Source organism: Amborella trichopoda, chromosome 4, assembly GCF_054954075.1.
Source record: "Amborella trichopoda isolate Santa Cruz 75 chromosome 4, AtrichopodaSantaCruz75HAP2 v2.0, whole genome shotgun sequence".
NCBI lineage: Eukaryota > Viridiplantae > Streptophyta > Magnoliopsida > Amborellales > Amborellaceae > Amborella > Amborella trichopoda.
Window position 1 is genome coordinate 51,535,947 of NC_142339.1, and position 22,397 is coordinate 51,558,343.

The following is a 22,397-nucleotide window of genomic DNA, read 5'->3' on the forward strand; positions in this document are numbered from 1 at the left end:
AACAACCAAAACCAAGAAAATAAATCAAGGATACATATTTTGAAGTAATGTTATTGTTATTCTCTCTCTGCATGTTTTCTCAACCTTCTCCATGCATATCCATTTCCAAACCTTCACACCTCTTGTTTGTCACTATCATTAAGAGAGCAGAATAAAGAGAGAAAATTACATAACCATCTTTCTAAATGGAGCACCTACACCAAATCATTCAGGATTTGTATCCTTTTTACAATTTTTCAAGGGGGGGAGGGGGACATAGGCCTTAGAGACATCCTGAATCCTATTTAATGAATTTAGTTTACCTGTCATATTGATTACTCACCTATCGATTTCTTTTCATGTTCGGGAATGCCATATATATTTAAAAAATCCTAAATTTCAATTCCATATAGGATCAATGCTAATATTCATTGTCATATTCATATGAATGAAGTGTTTTTCCTGTGCGCTAAAATAATGGAACCACTTTTCCGTAAGAAAATGAAAGTTGATGCTGTGAGTGTGTGTATGAGAGAGAGAGAGAAGAGATTTGGGAAGCCTCTTTTGTAAAGGAAGTAGATGTAATCTGCAGAGAGTCAAACGCCCAAATATAGTTTAGGTTTTAAAGGAGGCCATTAAATAATATTATCCTCAAGGGAGAGATGACTGTCTTGGAAGACCTTCATGGAAAGTGGGAAATTCCATAACAGCAAAGGTATGTAAAATGATTAGGGTTTAGTGTTCGCTTTAAGAGAAAATCTGAATTTAGAGAGCATAACATACATGCCTCTTAAAGTCAATATAAAACATTGAACTGAAGGGTACGTAGACATCACAATTACCAGATAACAAGATCAGTAGCATTGAGCTTATTTCAAAACAGTCATATGTTGGGAACACGATATAGAGATATTGATCAACCTTAACAGCTTAAGAATTTTCACCCACCATAACTTAAATCTTACTCTTCTTTCTTTTCGAACCCCTAAACCATCGAATCGGACTAATTTCTAAGAACTATTGCTAGAGTGGGAAATAGTTCTCCGTGCCACAATTGTTAGTTGATTCCAGTGCTTTATTCTATGTCAGATCAAACGCTGGAAAATTGAAAAAAGTTTATTACACTTGTAAAAAAGTTATTTAGGGCCACTCTTTTTTCCTGTTTCTAATCAACTTCAGTAGAAGCTCCATAAAATATTTTACTCAGTAAAGGCCATATATCTGCATATTCAGGGAAAGAACTCTTCTTCCCCCCCCAATGAAAAACCCCTCTTTCTCCTCAATCAGGTAAAACTAAATGCATGATCCTGCTCATGGAGAATGCCATTCATGCTTCTTCTGGCCTCAAGACTCCAGTCAATTAGGTTAGAGAGGATACATAAGAAGCACACACAAAGAAATCCACATTAAACTTCCACTGATCCGAATGTCCTAGTCAATTAGGCTCAATTTACACAGATAGAATATGCTAGCATCATGAAAAAAAAGAGAACCCCAGGTATGGATTAGAGTTCTGGTTCAACATAATTAAACGCCGCGCAAAGAAACCCTAATTGCAGGTAACACCGAAACCCACCAGCAGCACGCACAAAGAAACCTAATCATTAAACCCTAGTTAATCAGGTTCAACGCATAGGTCGATGACAACCATAAACCTAGAAAGCATGAAAGCTTCCTGTAATCTCAAAACGCTAGAAAATTGGATTCAGCGAAGAGAGCAGAAGATCAAGCACCATGCACAAATAAACCCAATTGCAGATTGCTCCTTTCTCAAAACCCCAATTACTTAGTATCAATTCAGGAACGAAAGACAGCCAGAGAACCAGAAAAATGGTGACCCAATTGCAGATTGCTCCTTTCTCAAAACCCCAAGCACTTGGTATCAATTCAGGAACCGAAACACTGAGAGAAACCAAGAAAACCAGAAAAATGTTGATTCAAAAAATAAACGTTGGTGGGCAAAAGTGATATATGATTCTTATCCACCCAACAAAACCATAAATACCCATCAAAAAGAACAGTGAAAAGATAATCATATGACGAGAAATAAGTGCTGAGCCTTTGAAAATAAAATGTCATGTCGAAAAGTAAGCTGATAGCGATTGCTTCGCCATTGAAGAGTGTTATATCCCAAGCCGTTACATACACACACTAGATGCCCATTTTTGACAGCTTGGCAGCGTCCTTTTTTCCTGTTCAAGGAATTGTGAGCTCCCCGTTTCCCCCCCACTCAATACAAAAACAAGGAGAAAAGTTTTGGCCCTTGGATCAGTCGCTCTCTCTCTCTCTCTCTCGCTCGCTCATGCCCTTTCAAATGAGAAAGCCATTTCTTACCAAACATTCCCAACAAAACGTACACAGAGGTTGTTGAAATGCGATGCAAAAATTGGGGTACACAGGCCTGATGCGGCGCTTCAGGGGTTGAGAGGCCTCTTCTCTCACCTCAAATTCAACTGTGTTTTTTTTGTTGCGTGTTTTGAGCCAGAAACCATAGATACATAACAGGGAAGAGAAGGTAGAGAGAGAAAGCTCCAAAGTAAGGGAACCTGGAGAGAGAGAGAGAGGGGAAGAGCGCGGACTTTTCTATCTCTTTATTCTCCCCCTCTCTCTCTCTCTCTCTCTCTAAGCTTCCCGCCTATTTTAGGTCCTTACGCGTGGCAACGCGGGAATCGAGAGATGGGGTTGGTTTCTGAGCATCTGGTCTTGCAGTTGTAAAAGTTTGTCAGGTAAAAGATGAACTCACTGTCCTTTCTACTCTCTTGTAGACAGAGGAAATATTTAACCAATATTTATATATCTCAGCTGAAAGCACATGAACCTGGAGAATGAATATTTCGGCATGTGGACTGAAAATCTTCTTAGAAATTGAACCCTTATTCGGAGAGAGGACTGGATTTCCTTACGTTTTAATGGATCAACGTGTAAGGGGTTAAATGTTTTTGGGCTAAGTACAGTGCCATTAACTTGGATCTAGACATGAATAAAGTGACATTCTTATTTACAGGAAAGACTTAACACCATTTCTCTCATAAATCTCAAGGAAAACACAAGGAAGACAAAGATATTATACCTCTCTCTCTCTGCAAATTTCGACAGAACTTATGTGCTAGCACACATACACAGTGATTCGAGTGCTAGCAGAAACTGTGAGCACTGAAAAGATCCCATGATTTTAAGAACAGTGGGAGATCTGGGTTTGGCGCCTGCCATCGAACTTCCAATTGATTCACAAATGGGGGGCTGAAGAGGCGAGACGACATGTCTTCGGTAGGCGAGTGCAATTGCGAGAGAATGGCTGGCACATTTTCTGTTGATATAGGAATTGATTCCCAGCTTCCCTGCAATGCACCCATGGTGTCGTCGTGCTGCGACAGGATGAGGTTTTCGACATCCAATTTCATGGTTTCTTGGTTGTTGATGTTGGTGGACTCGTCGCTGACTGAGATTTGGGGTTCCAGACCGATTGAAGCCGACATTTCAAGAGATAACTTGAAGTCGGAAGAACACACGGTTGCATTTACAGACTCATCTCCTGTCTCCAGGGGACTAAAAGAACCAAAAGCCCCCCCCGGATTAGTGATAGTGGGTGGACACCTGGATTCGTTGAGCTTCTTCGTCTTCTGCTTCTCTATTGTTCTATCTCTTGCTCGTGCCCTTGCTTTCTCGCGTGACTCTTTCGCACCAGCCCAATATGCAGGCTTTCGAGACCGGCCCCTCTTTTTCTCCTTCACAATGGCCGGAGACTTCTCTGGCCATAATTCTTGAAACCCTTTTGGATTCGGGATCTCCTCAACACACGATATCACCTCGCAATCTGATGCAGGTGTGTTCACAGCATTGAGAGCGGAGCCACTCCTTTCACTAGTGCAACTGCGGTGATGGCTCGCCGAAAGCTCCCTAATGGCTGCCTTCGAATGTGTCAAGAGCCAATCCACTGTCTTACTGGCCTTGTCGAACCCAAGCCTATCTTGAAGCTGAAAGAACTTCCGGGCTATGTCCAACGAGAGCCTCATCCTCCGATCTCGAGGGCCTTGAGCGGTGTGAATCTTGCTATGGCGGTCCTTCTTCCCCGACTTCCTCTTCGAGGACGGGGTGAACGAGCCACGAGGACCAACCCCATGAGCAAAGCTAGGCTTCTCAGGCTTCCCTTTGGGTGCGACTGGGCTCAACACATCGAGCCCAGTGGGTTCGAGGGGTAACATGTATGGTGGCTGAAGAAGGGAGGCCTCTGAGAACAACAATTCGTGTAGTGTGAACCCATCTCTGGGCTCATGGAAAGGATGGTTGGGGCTTATGTCATCATGATAGGGTTGCTCAAAATACATTGGCCCTTCGTGTGGTCGAAACATTCTGGTGCCCTCAACTCACTTTCCTAGTTTACAAGACCACCTCGAAATTGAAAAGTCCTCTCTCTCTCTCTCTCTCTAAATCATTTTCTCTCTCTCTCTCTCTCTAAATCACCTCTCTCTCTCTCTAAATTACCTTGGTCTTGTTGTCTTTGCTCGGTGAAACTGGGGTTTGTTACAAGTTACACTCCCTCATCTTTCAATTTTCTCTCTCTACGTGGAGAATGCCCACAAACCCAAGGAGAAAATCAGAAAAACAATCAAAGGCCGTGGCACAAAACTGAAAGAAACCTTAAAGTAACGTTACATTCCGAGTGGGACATAGAGAGAGAAATTAAGAGAAAAAGAGAGAGAGTATCAAGGGACATAATCGACTGCGACAGAGATAGAGAGAGGATGAAGTAGAACTACAAAGGAGGTGTAGAAGTGAGAGAAAGTTATGAAGTAACGTTACATGATAGAGAGAGATGGAGCGAATGTTAGTGAATGTCGATACATGATAGAGATATGGAGCGAAACATCTTGTAGAGAGAGAAGATATAGAGAGGGAAGTGGAGGGAACGATAGAGAGAAAAAGAGCATGGAGGAGGAGGAGGGGGCAAGATGTAACAAGGCGGAGGTGGGATTTATACGGGCTAAAATGATGCTTTGGTTTTGGTTTTAGAGAGAGAAAGTGAGTTTTAGAGAGAGAAAAGGGGGGATGGGGATTGTAAACCATTAGGGTGCTTACTTCACGTGGTAGCAGGTGAGAGAGTGATAGCAACCCCTCGCTTCCTTTCCCAACTTTTGCAGCGTTACTCGTTGCTCTCACAACGACTATTAATCTATCTATCTATCTTGTTGCAGTGCAGGCCACTCACCTTTGTGGTCTGGTCTATTACTCTAGGGGCGTGCCATGTATTTTACACAATAGGACATGCTACATCTTAGACCGTGCTTATTTTACGCCGTACCATCTCTGCCGTCAGATGTCCCGATCTTTTGCCGCGTGTCTTTACTGTAGATGTAAGACAATTATTTCGGGTGGAGAGAGAGAGAGAGAGAAGAATGAAGGGAGAGAGCCAGGGGCGCATTTGGTGCAGTCTCGGTGTTCTTTGACCGCCCAAGAGCTCGCACGACTGCTCCCTCTGGTCATTGTCATATCCATCCATTTATTGTTCCTATTTTCTTTTTTTCTCTTTTCTATTTTTTGACATGTATCAGTATCTTTTCTCTCTCTAGAGATGTATCGGTAACGTAATATATGATTTTTTTTTCTTAGGCGAAACAATATATGGATAATTTTTTTTTTTTTTTTTCTCGGTTTCTGGATATTTTCTTGGGAACGATTTAGGATAGTAAATTAACGCAATAAATATTTAAAATCAGTTAAGAAAAAGCTTTGGCGATGATATTGAAAAATTCATCGTAACGTCTTCATCACAGCTTTTTTTTTTATTATTATTTAATTAATTAATTGGGGTCCTACATTGAATCGATAAGTTGTGGCAAAACTTTTATTTTTGTTGGCTACCTAACCTAACCCAACTCAACTCAACGTGGCTTGCTTTTTTTTTAATCATGAGTACGGGTTAAAAAAAAATTGAAAGTCATCACGTTTCTTAGAGGTGCGAATTTAGTGAAACGAATACCTAAAATCAGTTATAAACAGGGAAAATTTCTCATTGCAGAAACGAAGTCCGTACATGCACATGAATTGGAACTTGTGTCAATTAGGGGTTGGATGGATACAGATAATAGAGGTATTTGATAATGGACAGATACATGAATATGGTTCTTTGAAAGTGTATATTGTGAGGACATACATATATGGGGATATTTATCGAATAGATAGATAGATACGAAAGTGGGGCTGTATATTGATTCGTCTAAGGAATAATTCTATTTTGAGGTACCCCAAAATTTAGGGCATGGAGATTCTGTTGTCACTTAACTGAAGAGGAGAGGAGAGGTGCGGGTGCTTTTTGATAAATGGAAATGCGCGTGGTTTATTTGAAGTTTCTGGTTTCCTTGCAGAGTAAGGGCGGTAATAAGAGAGAGTGAGTTATCGTACAACCTCAGCCCTGCAATTTCACGAGGGGTTGGGTTGGGTTGGGTTGGGAGGTGAGACCCAACACGCCTGACTGACTTGACTTTGTTCTGGTTTTAGGGAATCCAAATCATTCATCCAAAGCACCATAGTCGTCTTCGGTCATCACTCGATCTTTCCTTCTCTCCGACCAATCAGCTCTGGCCAAAACACCCATTTCTCTTTTCTTTTTTGTAGAGAGAGAAAATGGTAGAGAGAGAAAGGGGATTGCAAATGTCCATCCAACACTCAAAAGCCCTGCCATCTACTTCCCTTTTATGTCGCACTTATCCATACATCCCCTCTCTTCACTTCATGCAAGGGGGGGGGAGGGCTCTCGGCCACTAAAAAGGATAGATAAGCAGCACATTATTTGTGATGAGGAAAAACAGAGATAGAGAGAGAGAGAGAGAGAGGTGGATAACTTTCTCTCTCTAAGTGCTTTCATTTCATATCCATTGGGAAGAGTGAGAAGACAGGAAAAAGTGTAGAGAGGAATTCCATATCGAGCAGTTCCCATTTGACGGTGTGGGAGAGCATTACAGAGATGTGGCATCTACTTGGGGTTTTTTGGCAACCACTCATAATTATGTTTGTGCAGATTCCTTTTCAAAATGATAGAGAGAGAAAATTGACTGCTGCTTGACATCCCTAAAAGCTGTGCTGTGCTGTGCTGTGAACCCATGAAGGACCGTCCTTGTCTACTTTCTTTTGAAGGAGAACTGTACTACCATTCCATCCCACTGCTGGTTGGGTAATATCACATTATGCACCACTCTACATAGATATTTTCATTCGCACTGCCCTCCTCACTTTCATTGCTTTTTCTTTTTTCTTCCTTTTTTTTTTTTTTTCCTTTTTAATTGACCTACTGCAAAACGGACTTGCATCAAAATAAATGTGAGGCCCTAAACAATCAAATAAGGCTGCATCTTAAAAATTCGCAATAAGATATTATTTTCACGCTGAAAAACCTTCAATTTCATCCTCTCGTGCTTGATATTTATAGACATTACAAAAAAATAGGAATTTGTCCATTTTGTAATGTATTATCTAAAGGGAAAAAGTTTATACAAGTGCGAGGCTCTAAGCGCCTTTAGAATTTTATTATAAAAGGTTGTTTTGATGCTTGAAATTTATTTATCATCTCGACATCAAGATTCATGGACATCACAAAAAATTGGATTTCAAGTTTTGGAAATGGTGCATCTTGTAATGTATTTTTGGACCCTCAATTTTTAATATTTTCAAGTTTTCATAGATCTGCTCGATCTATACTATTTTTAAAGCTTTAAATTTTATAATTAGCGAGAAAAATATATTTTAAAGTTATCACTAAGATTTCCAATTTTGAAACCATATTTCTCGATACGATTTCAACATGCGCTTTACTTTGATTGTTTGGAGCCTCGGCTTTATACAAACGGCACCCTTATCTAAAAAGTCAATTTTTCCGAGTGGTCATAAATTTGCTTCCTTCTATATTATTTTTTAATATTTAAATTTTCAGATCATGATACTAAAATAATATATTGTACTTTGATTGTTTAGGGCCTCAGCCTTATACAAACCACACCGTTGTACTAAGCATCAAACTCAACCCGTTATGATGCATAGAGTCGATAGGAGTAGGGGTAAAAGAGGTCCTTGGAGGTAGAAACAGTATATTCTTACTCACCCAAAAAAAAAGACCAGCATATTCTCTTTTTTTTTCCCATGGAATGGCCTTTATGAAACAGTCATGTGGCACTTGGTCCTGTCTTATGTTAGGGACATGATATTTGAAAATGGAAAAAGCAGATGTAACGTCCGTTATTTTAAGTATATTGGATGGAAATATTGGCCTTGATTTTGTCAACAAATCATAAAAGGATATCATTTTTCAAATGGATGAAGTTTGCATAAGGCCTAGGCTTTTGAAAACAACATAAAGCCTCACCTCTAATAATCATTCCAGAGAGCACTTTTGGTATCAAAAATATCTATAATGGCTTTAAAATCAATTTTAACATTAAAAATAAATTTTAAAATTCAAAAAATACGACATGATATGTGAACATTTATTTTTAAGGCAATATGGACGGTTTCGATTATTTGTTGCAACATATACTATTTTTAGAATTTTAAATTCTAATTTTTTCACAACCATCATGTTCAAGTCGAGACGATCAATTTAAAGGTTTTCCAATACTTGAATTACAATTTTCGCTGAGTTATGAAATGAGGCTTTACTTATTTTGATAGTACTGCAGCCCTATCAAACCATTTTCCTTTTCAAATTTTTTCTTGTGATTTTCTCCTTTTTTTTGGTTGGTTTTCCCAATTTTTTTATTTTTCTCCTTCTTAAACCTATATTGTATTTTTTTTTTTTAAGACAAAAGGTCAATTGTCACGTAATAATGGTTCACTCTATTATCAAAACGATAGGATCTGGTATATATTGTAATCTTGAAGTAGGGAAAATGGAATATCCTTGGAAAAGGACAGTGGGCAATTGGAAACCACCAACAATAGGGTACCATCAAAACAGCGACCGCCAACGATAGGGCACCATCAAAACAGCGACTCGGAAAGCTTGGGGCTTGCTGGATTTGGTGATTCGGTTAGTGACCACTTTGGGAACACTTTGATTGATCTTTTTAGGACCATGTGGTTCAATCACAACCATAGCTAGTAAGTCCACATTTGAAATACAATTTTAGCAAAAAAAAAACTCTAATTTTTTTTAGTAATGTTAAGAACTTCAAGTTTTTCAAAGATCTTCAAAAGATTGCGTTTTTTTTTTTTTTTTTTCGTTACATGAAACCAATGTAAATCCACATATATTGACTTTTTTAGAAAAAACTTTTCAAAAGATCTTCTTCCTTATTACTTTATCTCCTGATTGATTTAATATCTTTGACTTTTTAGAGATCAACACAGTAAAAGTGGAATAAAATTAAAACTCTTGGTTTAACAAAAATTTCCATCAAAAGTTTTCCCCAATATGTGCCCTTAAAAAAAGTGCAATATATTCTTCGAAAAATAATCCATCAAACAAACATGTATCTCAAAATAATAGTTAGAGGAAGAGGAAGAGTAACACAATAAAAAAATCCTTTTTTTCCCTCTAAATACAGTGTCATTATAAAGGCAAAGGAGTATTAAGTGGCCAACTAATGATTTAAGCAACTAGGATTGAGAGTGAGCTTATATTGGATTTGCTTAAGCATCTTTTTGCTTTCTTTCTACATATAGAAGTTTGATTAATTTCGTATTTTCAATATTTATACAACATAGCAATTTCGATGGACCACTGTTTTACATTTTTAGGTTCTTGTGTTTTAAGTTAACTCCTATCCTACACTTAAGTTCAATTGTTGTTCTTTTTCTTCTAACAATAATTTGACACCTTGGGTCTTCTTCTTGTTAACTGCTAATATATGTACTTTAGTATTGTTGTTGTTGTTTTATTGTGTGCTCCCAATAAATCTATCAAATGTTTTGAATCGTGACAACAAAGTAAGCATTGTTATTGTGTTTATAGAAAGTTTGGACAAAATTTTGTCAAGTATGACTCTAAAGATGCTAGGTAAGAATATAAAATAGTTCAACATTTTAGTGTATCTATATAATAATTGCAACTCATAATCTTATATGGTGTTATATTTACATATTTGATTTTTTGCACTCTATTTTTTTTAACCAAATCTAAAAATATTCACGGTTCTCTAACTTAACTAATTTTTGGTGACATATTTTTTACCCGATTTTTTGCATCTCACTTTTTGCAGCAAAACCGATTTATTATCAATATTTTGGTTTGTTGTTATATTGTTATTCCCCGACATGCTAACTATACTCATAACAAGACAAGCTAAGATGAAAGCTATTTTGCATGGGTTGAGCATTCTTTAGGAGGCTAAACCATAGTTAGTAAGTCGGAGAATATAATATATTAGAAAATCAAAACATCAGTTATTAATCAATTTCATTTTAAACAATCGAAGGAAAAAATCAGGCCAAAAATACGAATCACCAAAAAATAAAGTAAGTTATAGAATCGTATATATTTCAGAACTTGGCACCAAAAAAATGAATTAAAAAATTGGATATGTAAAAATGACAAAATATAAGGTTTATGATTTACAACTATTTCATAAATATAATAAAGAAATTGAATAATAATTTTATGGCCTTACCTAGTATCATTAGAGTAATACGATATAATTTTTAGTTTAAACTCTCAATAATTCAAGCAACAATGCTTACTATTTGTCACAACACAAAATAAATAATGGATTTATTAGGGGCATAAAATGAAACAACAACAATAACATTAAACACAAGATTTATAATAGTAAATAACAAAAACTATAAACCAAGGTATAGGATTATTATTCATAGAAAATAAGAAAAAGGACAGTGACTATAGGATTGTAACTAACTAAAATAAAACGCAAAGATCCAAATGTGTAAAATAGTGATCCATTCAAGAAGACATGTTGTAGACACCAATCAAATAAAAAAATAAAAATAAAAATATGAAATTAATCAAACTTCTCTATTCATAAAGAAAGCAACAAAGTCCTTAAGCAAATTCGAATCTCACATGGAATTCCTAGCTACCTAAATCTTTAGTATCATTGAATGTTTCTCTTGTTCTCCATAAGGACGTTTTGGGTTTTAAGAAGTAAAAAAAAAAGATATTCCATTTTACTCTTCTTCTAACTCTCCTTATTGTGAGATATATAGTTATTTTAATATCTTAGCTCTTGGGGAATATATTGTTTGTATTTTTGTACACTTTTTTTCAAGGCAAATGTTTGGTGAAATATTTTGAAATTTTTTTGTTAAATCAATATTCTTAATTTACTCTCACTTGATACACTTATCTTTAAACTGAAATTCAATAATATTAAATTAGTGAAGACATAAATTTATAAGGATGAAGTTTTTTTAAAAAGTTTTTTTGAAAAAAGATAAAATGTGGATTTACATTGGTTCCATTAAAAAAAATATGATTTTTAAAATATCTTTTAAAAACTCAAAGTTCTTAATGAAGATTTTTTGAAAAATCGTGTTTTAAACTCAGACTTGCTGACTATGCCGTAAACTGCTGGTAATTGTGCAGTTGCTAGAACTGAATCCATTTAATAAGTGGTGCAAGAATGAAAAATAATACCGTGGAATTTGAGGTCTTGTTGGTCTGGTATCCATGATAATGTGATAGACTAGTTGTTTCCTTCATGCATGTTCTAAGGAGATAATGAGGAGGCAGATTCTCTAGCAAAGCAGGGAACTACGAATGGAGTTTTAGTTGTTAATTTCTTTCTTGGATAGATTGGTGTGGTACCCAAATTTATCGGTGTTTCTCTGTTGAAACTTGATTACACATAGATCTCAGATAGAAATCGACTCGAGGTCTATCCCATCTCGATCTTTTCCAAACTTCTTAATTTTAAATATAAGTAAAAATTACGTTCGGGAGATATAGCGTTACAGAGGTACGTCTCGTAATAGAGCAAAATGACGAACCATGATTCGTGTAGCCGGCCCAATTAATTGAGAAAAAATTTCGATGATGATGATGAGTTAAGATCAGGTTCCATCAAATTATAGTTTATGAAGAAATCAACTTGCAAGATCTATTTCTACGAAAACCGTTAGCACGGCCAGCTCAGACCCCATAAAAACTAAATAGACTTCTCAAAAACTCAGCTAAAATAGGTGAAACAGGCTTTATATACTTCAGAAATAGAAAAATAAATAGAAACCAACAAAGGCAACAATGAAGAGAGGGGTTAATGGCATTAAATACCTGGAACCATGCGTTTAGGCATGGCACCTGGAGTTGGGCCCTAAATGAGACTGAAGATGATGATTTCTTCCTCCTTTTGTTATTAAGGTGCACTGAACCGGAAGTTTTCTCGAACTCCAAGGAAGAGAATGACTGAGAATTTGCGTCTAAGGCTTTGATTGATTAGAAAAGGGTGGCTTCTTCTCTAAGGTTTGCTATATTTGCAAAGAGTAGGGTTTGAGGTCACTTAGGATTTGCCTTGTACCTTACTGACGAAACAAGGCCAATTTTAGTCATTGATGGGCCAATGAATCGATGCATCGTTGGGCCTGTTCTGGCCTATTTTGACGTAATTTGCAATATTTTTTGGTTGATTTTGCCCTTTACTGGATCTAGTTCAGAAATTTCAAATATTTTCTCTCTTTTACTACTTAGGAAGTACCTTTTTTGGGATCATATTCTCCTAAAATGGGATATTTGAGAATATTATAAGGCTCGATTATAATATAGTTATGGTTTAATTTGTCGTATGATTTACTGTCCTACTGTGGTTCAGGGTTTATGAACTCAAAATATCACTAATTTCGCGGGTGTCTATGGTTGCCCTCCTTGGCATACCATGTTCTTCAAAGAATTCGTGAGAGGCAAGCAAGTAGATACCTAAGACGAATGAAATTTTGAACTCCTATAATCAACTGGTTAAAGGAAAACTACCTAAGACGAATGAAATTTTGAACTCCTATAATCAACTGGTTAAAGGAAAACTGCCCACCAAATCCGTCGGCACATCAACCACCATCCTATTCAGTCTTCCGGGAGAACTTCAAAGTCGTTCACAAAGTTTGTTACTAGAGCATTTTTTGGATGTTGTCGCCTGAAGATGTATATGTCTACTTCCAGGGCTCCATCGTGTAGTTGATTCTTGATGTATAAGATGAATTGAATATGGAACAAAATTTAATTTTATCTCAAAGTTCCTTATGCCTTGTTGTACCTAAGGATTCCTAGAGAAATAGGTTTTTCTCAGTTTTGGAGCTAATCCATTGTGGGGATTGGGTTTCATTAATGATTTTTAAGGATTTTTCTAAAGTTTGGTTTAAAAGATGAACTTCAAGGGGGGTTTACTCCACGTATTGAACCTTTGAAGTTCAAATGGCATCAATTCTACCCCGAGAAAACCTTCCCCAGGCTAATGCCCCCTTTAAACCCGATGTTTGAGTTCAACATCTTCTGATTTTCTTAAGAATTTAGATATCTTCGATTCTCTTCATGGATAAGGGCATCTTTTGATCTACTTGAGGGTTAGGACATCTCCTTTGAATTTCTTTAGGGACTTAGGACATCTTTTGAGGTACTTGGGAATTTCGATGGCTATTTTATTTTCACTTAGAGTCCCTTTTGGGTGTTTAGCCCAGTGAATTTTCTCTTTTATTTTCCTTTTTCCATACACATGGTTCCCTTCAGAAGTTCAACATGGCAGATTTTTTTATTATTTTTTTCCCCTCTTAAAAGGCGGTCACCATATGATTTGAATTCTTGGAACTTTGGTACCTTCACGATTTTAGTTTGAATTCGTGGATGCCTGCTTGTGAATGAGGTATTCTGTTGGTTTCCCCTTCTTAAAGAATCGGTGATTCTTTTTTTGTGGCAGTCGCCCTAAAACCACGTTAGGATTTCCTCATATCCCCTCAAGAACACAACTACCTTTCCCCTTCTTTAGGTGGCAAGTGAGTTCTAAACTCAATTACTCTTAGATTTTTTTTGCCCCTAGATTGATATCCAACACTCCCTCGATGGTGGCTGGCGAATTCCCTTCAAAGGCCCACTTCAATCGCTTGAATCAAACTTTGAAATTTCAGACTCGTAATCACTCTCGATTTCCTAGTCCTTCAATCTTTCACCTGAGTTGCTAAGCTCACAAGATTTACCGTTTTATAAGAGATATTATTATCTACCCCAATGTGTTTTAGATTTTTAAGCACATTTTAGTTTGGGTTTACTTGGGGTTTTAACAAACTTTTAATTAATGGGCCTCGATGTAGAGGCTTTAGAAAGGCTGTTGCATGGAGTGCTTCTCAAGGTACACTTGCACTAACCTAATGGGTACTTCATGACCTTGTGGTGCTTGTTGTTGCTTTGGCTAGCACTTCTAGAGACATGAGATCGAGAGATAGTCTTTTAGTGCCATTGTGATTATGCTTCTTTTAAAAGGCCACTTTTAATTGTCTGGAGTTTGGGCTAAGACGGACTTTAATGCCCTAGAGCACATGAACTCAAGCAGGTGTGAATGCCTCATTTGGTAGGTGAGTGATCACCCTGATCCCTTCCGAAGGTCCGGTCCTTTTCAATAAGAACCTTGAGTTATTCTTCTTGAGGAATTAATTTCTTGGTAATCCCATCCTCAATGCTTTAGGCCTGGGTGGAGCTCCTGGACAAGTGAGCATCTGGTGGTGCATGGGGGATTATCAAATGAGGACCAGAACCTCACATGCTTTCCCCATTGTGTTATCTTCGTTAGATAAGTCCCCCTATCACCATTATCGTCTACGAGGCTGCCGCCATTTGATTCGTTCGATGGGATCGCCCCTATTGTGTTGTCTTCATTAGAAAAGTCCCCCTCTCGATTTGTCTGGTGAGGCTGCCCCTAGTGTGTTTTCTTTACTAGAGGGAACTTGTCTCTGCCCATATTGTGTTTTATTCACGAGAAGGGACTAATGCGCCATCAAGCAGATTTCTTAGGTTGCCTCTGTTAATGGATATGCCCTTACCTGTGTTGTGTTTGAGGGGTGCTTTTTTTTCCCGGCCCTTCATCTAACTTAGGTGGTTCATCTTCCTGAAGAGATGGTACGACTTGATCTTCTAAGTTTAACTCTTCATCCTACTTGGGTGGATTTTCTAAAGAACTTGGAGAAGGTGGGCCTCTTAGGATTTCCAGGAGGTTCACTTTTGGTTCTTGTAGAGGTGGATGGATTGTTCCCATGAGAATGGGTGAACTTGGCTCTTCTACCTCATCATTATTATCAAATGCATTATCCTTAGAAGGTAATTTGGTTCGGGCCAATGGGCTTGGCTCTTCTATATTATCTATGTCCCACTGAGGTGGGTTTTCTAGAAAGTCACGTGAAGATCTAGAAATCTGATGTGTGCCATTGTTTAATAGAACTTTGAGGTGTGCCATTGTTTAATAGACCTGGGTTCGATTTGCATGAGGGCCGATGGTTGAACTGGATTCCCTAATTGGAGTTTTGCTCTTAGTGGGAAGACCTAGACTCAAGTGGTTGGACAATGGTTGGCTGTCGGGGTTAACCTAACCCAGGCCCAGGCCAGCTGGTTGGAGGTTGCTCGAGGTTCATACCTCGGTTCCACCATACTGACTGAGCTGGTGGTTTCTTATAGATTTGTGCTCCAGACCATGTTCATTTGATGGTCCATGGTCCCCAATTAGGATCAGTAAGCCTTATGGCAACCATTTAGGGCAAGTTATACGAATCATACTTTGTCATTCCACTTTATCAATACTCACACCCGGAGACAGATCATAAGTAGTACCAAGTACTAATGGGGAGGGAGGCTGGAACCACAAGTCATGGTCTAATGGATCAAAGGATGTGGTGCCTCCCAGACCGGTAACCCAATGCCTTGGACTAAGATAGGGACGTGGCCATGGACTCGGCTCATGAGCCGGATCTTTCCCTAGCTTGATCAGGAGATATGGGGGTTTTTCTATCCTAATCTAATCTAGGAAACCATAACATAGAGATTTAAAAAAATTTACCCTAAGTTCTACAGGTAAGGGGTTCAAAGTGGATTTCCTAACTAGAGAAAGGCTATAGTTTTGGGTATGCCCACATAAGTCCCGAGCCAACCCTTATGGGAATGTTATGGAGTATTACTATGTTTGGGGTACTTTTAGGGCATCCCTTATGGGAATGTTATGGAGTATTACTATGTTTGGGGTACTTTTAGGGCATGTTTGATAACAGGAAGTATCTTCCTAGAATTTTAGAACTTCTTAATACTGTTCAAGTTTCGTGTTTGATAAAAAAATTGAACTTCAAACAAAACTTCAAGGAACTGTTCAAGTTCCAATCTTGCTTTAAACGAAAAGTTCCAACCCAAGGGTTGGAACTTAAACTTGGAGCTTTTTTATTTTATGAACCCCCCTCATATATAAAATCTATATATTTTATTGTATAATATATAATATATTTTATTATATAATATATTTTATTATATACTATATTTTATTTATATAATAAATATTTATAATATTATATAATAAAAATATATACAAGGTATAATATTTTTATTTTTATTATTATTATTAATATATATTATATTATATTATTTTATGTATATTATATAATAAAAATAAAGATTAATAAAATAACTCACTATATAATATACCTTATTTAATACAATATATATCAATAAAATAAATATAAAATACACTATATTATATTTTACAGTACGTTATATATGATATATATATATATATATATATATATATATATATATATATATATATAATTGTATAATATATAATATATTTTATTACATATCATATTTTATTTATATAATAAAAATATATATTAATAGAATAAATATAAAATACAATGTATAATCTCCTATATTATTTTATATAAATATATATTATATAATAAAATAAATAAAATATACATTATTATGTTATATATATTATAAATTTATGTAATATAATATATTTTATTATATAATATATATTATATATTATATAATAAAATATATATAAAATACACTATATTACATATTATACTATGTTATATATATTTATATAAAATATATATTTATATATTATATATTATATATTTATGTAATATAATATATTTTCATATATATATATATATATAGTAAAAATAAATATAAAATACAGTATATCATATATTATAGTATGTTATAAATATTATATATTTATATTTAAATTGTTATCAATGTAAATATAGATATAAGATATTTACCATATATCCCACGAGTTCTTAAACACATAAACTATGAACTTCGAACTTCCCAGGGTGATATCAAACACATAAACCATGAACTTCTTAAGTAACTTATAATTTAGAGTTCTTCAAGAACTTCAAACTTACCATTCATGAACTTACTTCCGGTTATCAAAGGTCACTATGCACTATCCCAAGCGTCCCAATACTAATGATCCAGGTGCTCCTCACAACTTTAATGTCAATTTAGGGGTTTTTAGAAAATTTGAGACAGTTTTTTAGTGCTATGTGCAAAAGTGTGTAAAGTTGCACTCTTGTGTGTGCATTTGCAAATTTGTGGAAGGCACACAGGAAATCACGCAAGTATACATTTGGGGGACTTAAAATATAGTAAGTACATGTTGTATGCAGGTAAGGCAAAAGATGATGAGCCTTTCCTCCTTCCACATACGAGTTTTGTTGGAAGGGAAGTTTTCTTGAACTCAAGGGAAGAGAATGCCTGGGAATTTTCATCTAGGAGCTGTGCTTGGCTGGAAAAATGGTCTCCTTGTCTAGGTTTTGATGTATTTGTAGAGGTTAGCATTCGAGGTTACCTAGGGTTTTCTAGGGTTTGGAGGCTGAGGGATTAATAGATTAGGGTTTTGTTATGGAAAAGGGTCCAAAATGCGACCCAACACAAACGTTTTTATAGAAAAAAAAGGCACGGGGACTAATTTGAGCCATTGATGGGCCAAGGGCATGGTGTGCATCGCATGCCTTCTGGCCCCAGCAACAATCAAATTGTTGAGCCTAATATGGCCCATTTGGTTGCATTTGCTGCGAGGTTGCCTCTCACACCATATTTTTTGGGCGGATTATGCCTTTTACGGATCTACCTCAAAAATTTCAAATATTTTCTCTCTTTTTCTACTTAGGACCTGCCTAATTTGGGTGATTTTTTCCAAAATGGGATATGTAAGAATGCAATTTGGGAATATTTTGAGGCCAGACCATGGTCTAAGCGTGGATCATCCTTTAGTTTGCCCTATTGTTCACTAGGCTATTTTGGTCTAGGTTTAAGGAGTTAGAAATATCACTAATTTCGGGGTGTCTACATAATTATGATAGTAATAAAAGTAAGGAAATATACATAATAAGACCATTTACTTTTGTAACAAGGATGTCACAATCATCATTGACTGCTATATTTGAAATTGGGTGGCTGAAGATGTGTCATTGTTTAATACAAAGTCCAAAATAAAATTTTTCGAATGTTGTGACACACTTTCATCGATTGAATTTCACATCCTTTGACTAAAAATAATTGTGACCGCATTGTACTAAAAGTAAATGGACTCATAATATATAATCCCTAAACATAAAGTGAATTTAAAAAAAAAACTTTAAAAAAGAAGAGACAAACCCATAATAACGGCATGTTTGGTTGTGAAGTATAACTTGGTGCCAAAAACCGCTCTGCCCGACATAAGGAAAAAGTGTCATTCATGTAGTATTGTTCTTATGCCCTAAATTGGCGATTGCCATAAGAGCTGATTGTCTAGCTATATGAGCTTTGTGATAAAAGCACCTAATATGTGAATTACAGGTCATTCGAACACATCTCAAGTCTTTCCACGAAGTTCTCTTAACAAGACAAGGACATTGTACCTTGGTATTCCAACTCTTGACTTGCCAAAAAGAAGGGCGACTTTCATTGAAACTTTTTGACACATTTTGAAAGTGCTTTCTTTTGGCAATTGTACAATAGCTTTAACTCATAGCATTTTCAAAAGGTGAATGCTCTATGTCCACATTCACTTGAGTACGATTTGGTTTACCGTATGAAAGTCCAGGCAATTGCCCACGCTAAAATAGGAAATTTTCATTTCCTTTATGTGTTTCTTCTATAATTTTAGAGATATATTCAAAAGCAAAAGTTGCATACCGCGTACGGCATCTATTAGGAGGTGTGAGTTTGTTCAAGTGAAAGGTTCAAAAAGAGTATGAAATAGGTTCAAAAGAATATGATTGGAAGCAGTGAAAAAAAATATGGAAATTTATGGACTCATTGAAAGTATAACTTTCGATATAGCAGAATTGCAAGCCAAAATTAGTGGAGCCGACCTTAAACAGTTGAAAAAAAGCTCTGATGGTAATTATTGACAAAGCAAAAGTTACATCGACCTTTTTTCACTCACAACTAAACAAAAGCATAAACTTATTTCAAACATGTCATGTTTTACGCGGAAAAGCTCTTCATGAGTGCATAGATTGTTTGGTGCAATAGATCGTTAGGCTACACTTAGTGTTGCAGATTAGAAAATAAAGAATATGAACATTTGACGGAAATATGCTTTAATTTTTTCTGTAGAGGCAAATGGCCGTAGAATGTCCTTTTTATGATTGTATGGAAGTTCAATAATGTGTCTGCATACATGAATGATTCAAGACCCTCTTGAAAAGGTATCAGTAGTAGACTCCAAGTACAACCATGGAGTTGGGGTTGATACTCACTCATCTACATATTAATAAACATAAATCAAGAAGATGAAAGATGTATCACTGCCTAAACCAAATAGTAGCAGCAAAGCCTAGACCAAGAGGGGAAACTTAACAAAAAAATCTTTGTGGAAAGAACTCTAGAACAAAGAGACTTTGTCGTTTTTCCTCTCGAAAAGTACTAGGTGTTATTTCCAAATAAAAACCTTTCAATTCCTAGTCAAAGTGTATTTTTGTAGAGCGAAAGACTCTGAGTTTTAGTCCCGCATTATCGGCTAACACAAGCGTCATAACATTGTATGAGCTGTCTCACACCGTGTCACTGATGTTGCGAGCATCGGGCGACATCAAGACTCAATAGACCACGCTCATCACGTGGCACATTTGTGTGATGGATAACACACTTGTGATCGTGCCTCGGATGACCTGCTTGTGTGTAGGACAACACAAGTGTGTGATGCTTCATGCAAGACGGATCAATTTGAACCGTTGTGAGTCGATTTGAAAACAATAATTTGAGAAATTGATACCAATAGAATGACAAAGGTCGATACAATATTCAGATTCAAACTTTGTTTTTTATCAAAATCAAAGACCCCTCGGGTTATATATGCTTATCCGTGGTCAAAAACTAACTCCCCAGTCTTTAATCCATTTTTTATTTTAATCATCAATATTAGTGTGATTGATTAAACAAATATTTCCATTGCAAAAATTGCAATCAGATGTAAATGACAGGGCAGCCAAGGGCGGCCTTGGACTGATATCCCTGTAAATAAAATATAGCCCAGTAAGCCTGAGTTTCACTCATTCAATGTCCTTCTTGTTACAGTAACTTCTCTTAAAGATTCACTCTAAATTTTGCTAAAACAAGGAGGTCTGGATCCTAGTACGAATCGCCCATAGCGACATACTCGTAAGCTTTTTATTTTCTTAGGTGGTTCAGTGAAGAACTGAGGATAAATCTTTTATCCATAATACAGATGGAACTTAAGACATCATGTTGTGGTGTCCCACCAACCTAACCACCTACCTTTCAGCCCTACAAAAATTACACATTATAGTCTGTCTACGAGACATGAAATGAAAAGAAGAGAATCAAAAGAGAATAGGGAAGCTAGCTAAAAGGTACTTCACCTACAAAATTGTTGAAATGATGCAAAAGTTTAGGATGTGTGGTGCAAAAATTTAGGACGTGTGGTCCGTGTCCAATGTAGGGTATTTTTTTTGCGGGGTGGGTGTTAGTGGGTAGTTATTTTGTGGGGAGTTATCTAATCATGTACGTTTGTGGGGAATTATCTAATCACGTAGGTTTGTGGGTAGTTTGAGACGTGGGTAGTTTCAAAACTGTTGTAAATGCCTATATATAAGCACCATGTAATGGAATAATTGTAACCTATGAATGTAACATGTGAAATGAGATACGCGCAAAAAAAAAAAAAAACATGTGTTTGTGATTCTCTCTCTCCTAGATAGAGAGTACTTTTTATAAAATTAATCAAATATTGTAGAAGCACCCACATACCTTTCCAAAAGATACCAATAGTGGTATTACCACTCTCCAAAAAAATTCAAAATGGTATCAGAGCATATGTAAAATTTCAATATGATATCAGAGCATATGTAAAATTTTAACATGGTATCAGAGCCCAGGTTACCAAAAATATAGACATTGGAGAACCCAGGTTGCCAAAAAGATAGGTGTTGGAAATCAAAGGTTGCCAAAAAAGAAATAAGGTGATCACAGGTTTCCAAAGAGATTGGCATTGGTGTGAAAATTTAGAACCAGCAGGTTAGAGACAAAACTCAAGGGAAATGTGATAGAAATTTAAATCTATTTATTTAATTTTCTACTTTATTCCATATGGCACACCCTAGTTGTCCAAATATTTTTCAACTATTGATTCCAATTTTCAAAAGTGAAGTTTATGAGCACTGGAAAATTAAAATGGAAACAATGTTTAGGTGACAACAAAAGAAAAAAAATTAATTAAAATGTTATGTGATTTGCAATGAAAAAAAAAAGAAAAATTTTTAAATGTGATGTTCTTGGAAAAAAAAGAAGGAGACTTCTGAAAAATGGGGAAACAAAATTGAAGAGGTCTTCATATTGTATTTTTGCAAAAGTTTCCAGAAAATTAGATTTAAAAAAATTAAAAAAATTGAAATGAGGACATGAGTAATCCTCATAAGAAATTCATGCCTATGTAACATAAGAAAAATAAAAATTAATTTTTGGGAAAGAAAAGAAAAAAAGACACCACAGCCCTAGTGTATCTTGCAATGGAAAGGCATGATGGGAAATCCATGCCTAGTATAGGCATAGGAAAAATGTTTTTTGAAAAAGGGAAATAGGACACTACAGTCCTAAGTTTGTAATGCCATGGAAAGGCAGGATGGGAATCCACGCCTAGTGTAGGCATAGGAAAATATTTTTTGAAAAATGAAACTAGGACACTGCAGTCCTAGTTTGTCATACTACTGAAAGGCATGCTGATGTCATGAAAAGGCACGAGAGAAGGCATAAATTAGAAATTGTGTTTAAAAAAAAGACATTGCAATCCTAGTTTGTCATGTTATGAAAAAGCATGATGATATCATGAGAAGGCATAAAAAAAGAAAAGTGTTTTTTTAAAAAAAAAGGAGGATTGCAGTCCTAGAGTATTATGTCATAAAGAGGCATAAAAAAAATGGGAGAAAAATGTTTCAAAAAAAAGAATTAAAAAGAAAATTAATTGTCGCAATTTGTTTTTTTAGAAAAAACATAA

The 22,397-nt window shown here is 36.1% G+C and overlaps 1 protein-coding gene across 1 annotated transcript; it reads right to left on the reverse strand.

The window, feature by feature from the left end:
- Positions 1-2,976: 2,976 nt before the first annotated feature.
- Positions 2,977-5,589, reverse strand: LOC148782572 (uncharacterized). Its single transcript, XM_088865590.1, has one exon. The coding sequence runs from the start codon at positions 4,326-4,328 to the stop codon at positions 3,114-3,116; it is 1,215 nt and encodes a 404-aa protein (XP_088721716.1). The 5' UTR covers positions 4,329-5,589; the 3' UTR covers positions 2,977-3,113.
- Between the last annotated feature and the right edge of the window lie 16,808 nt (positions 5,590-22,397).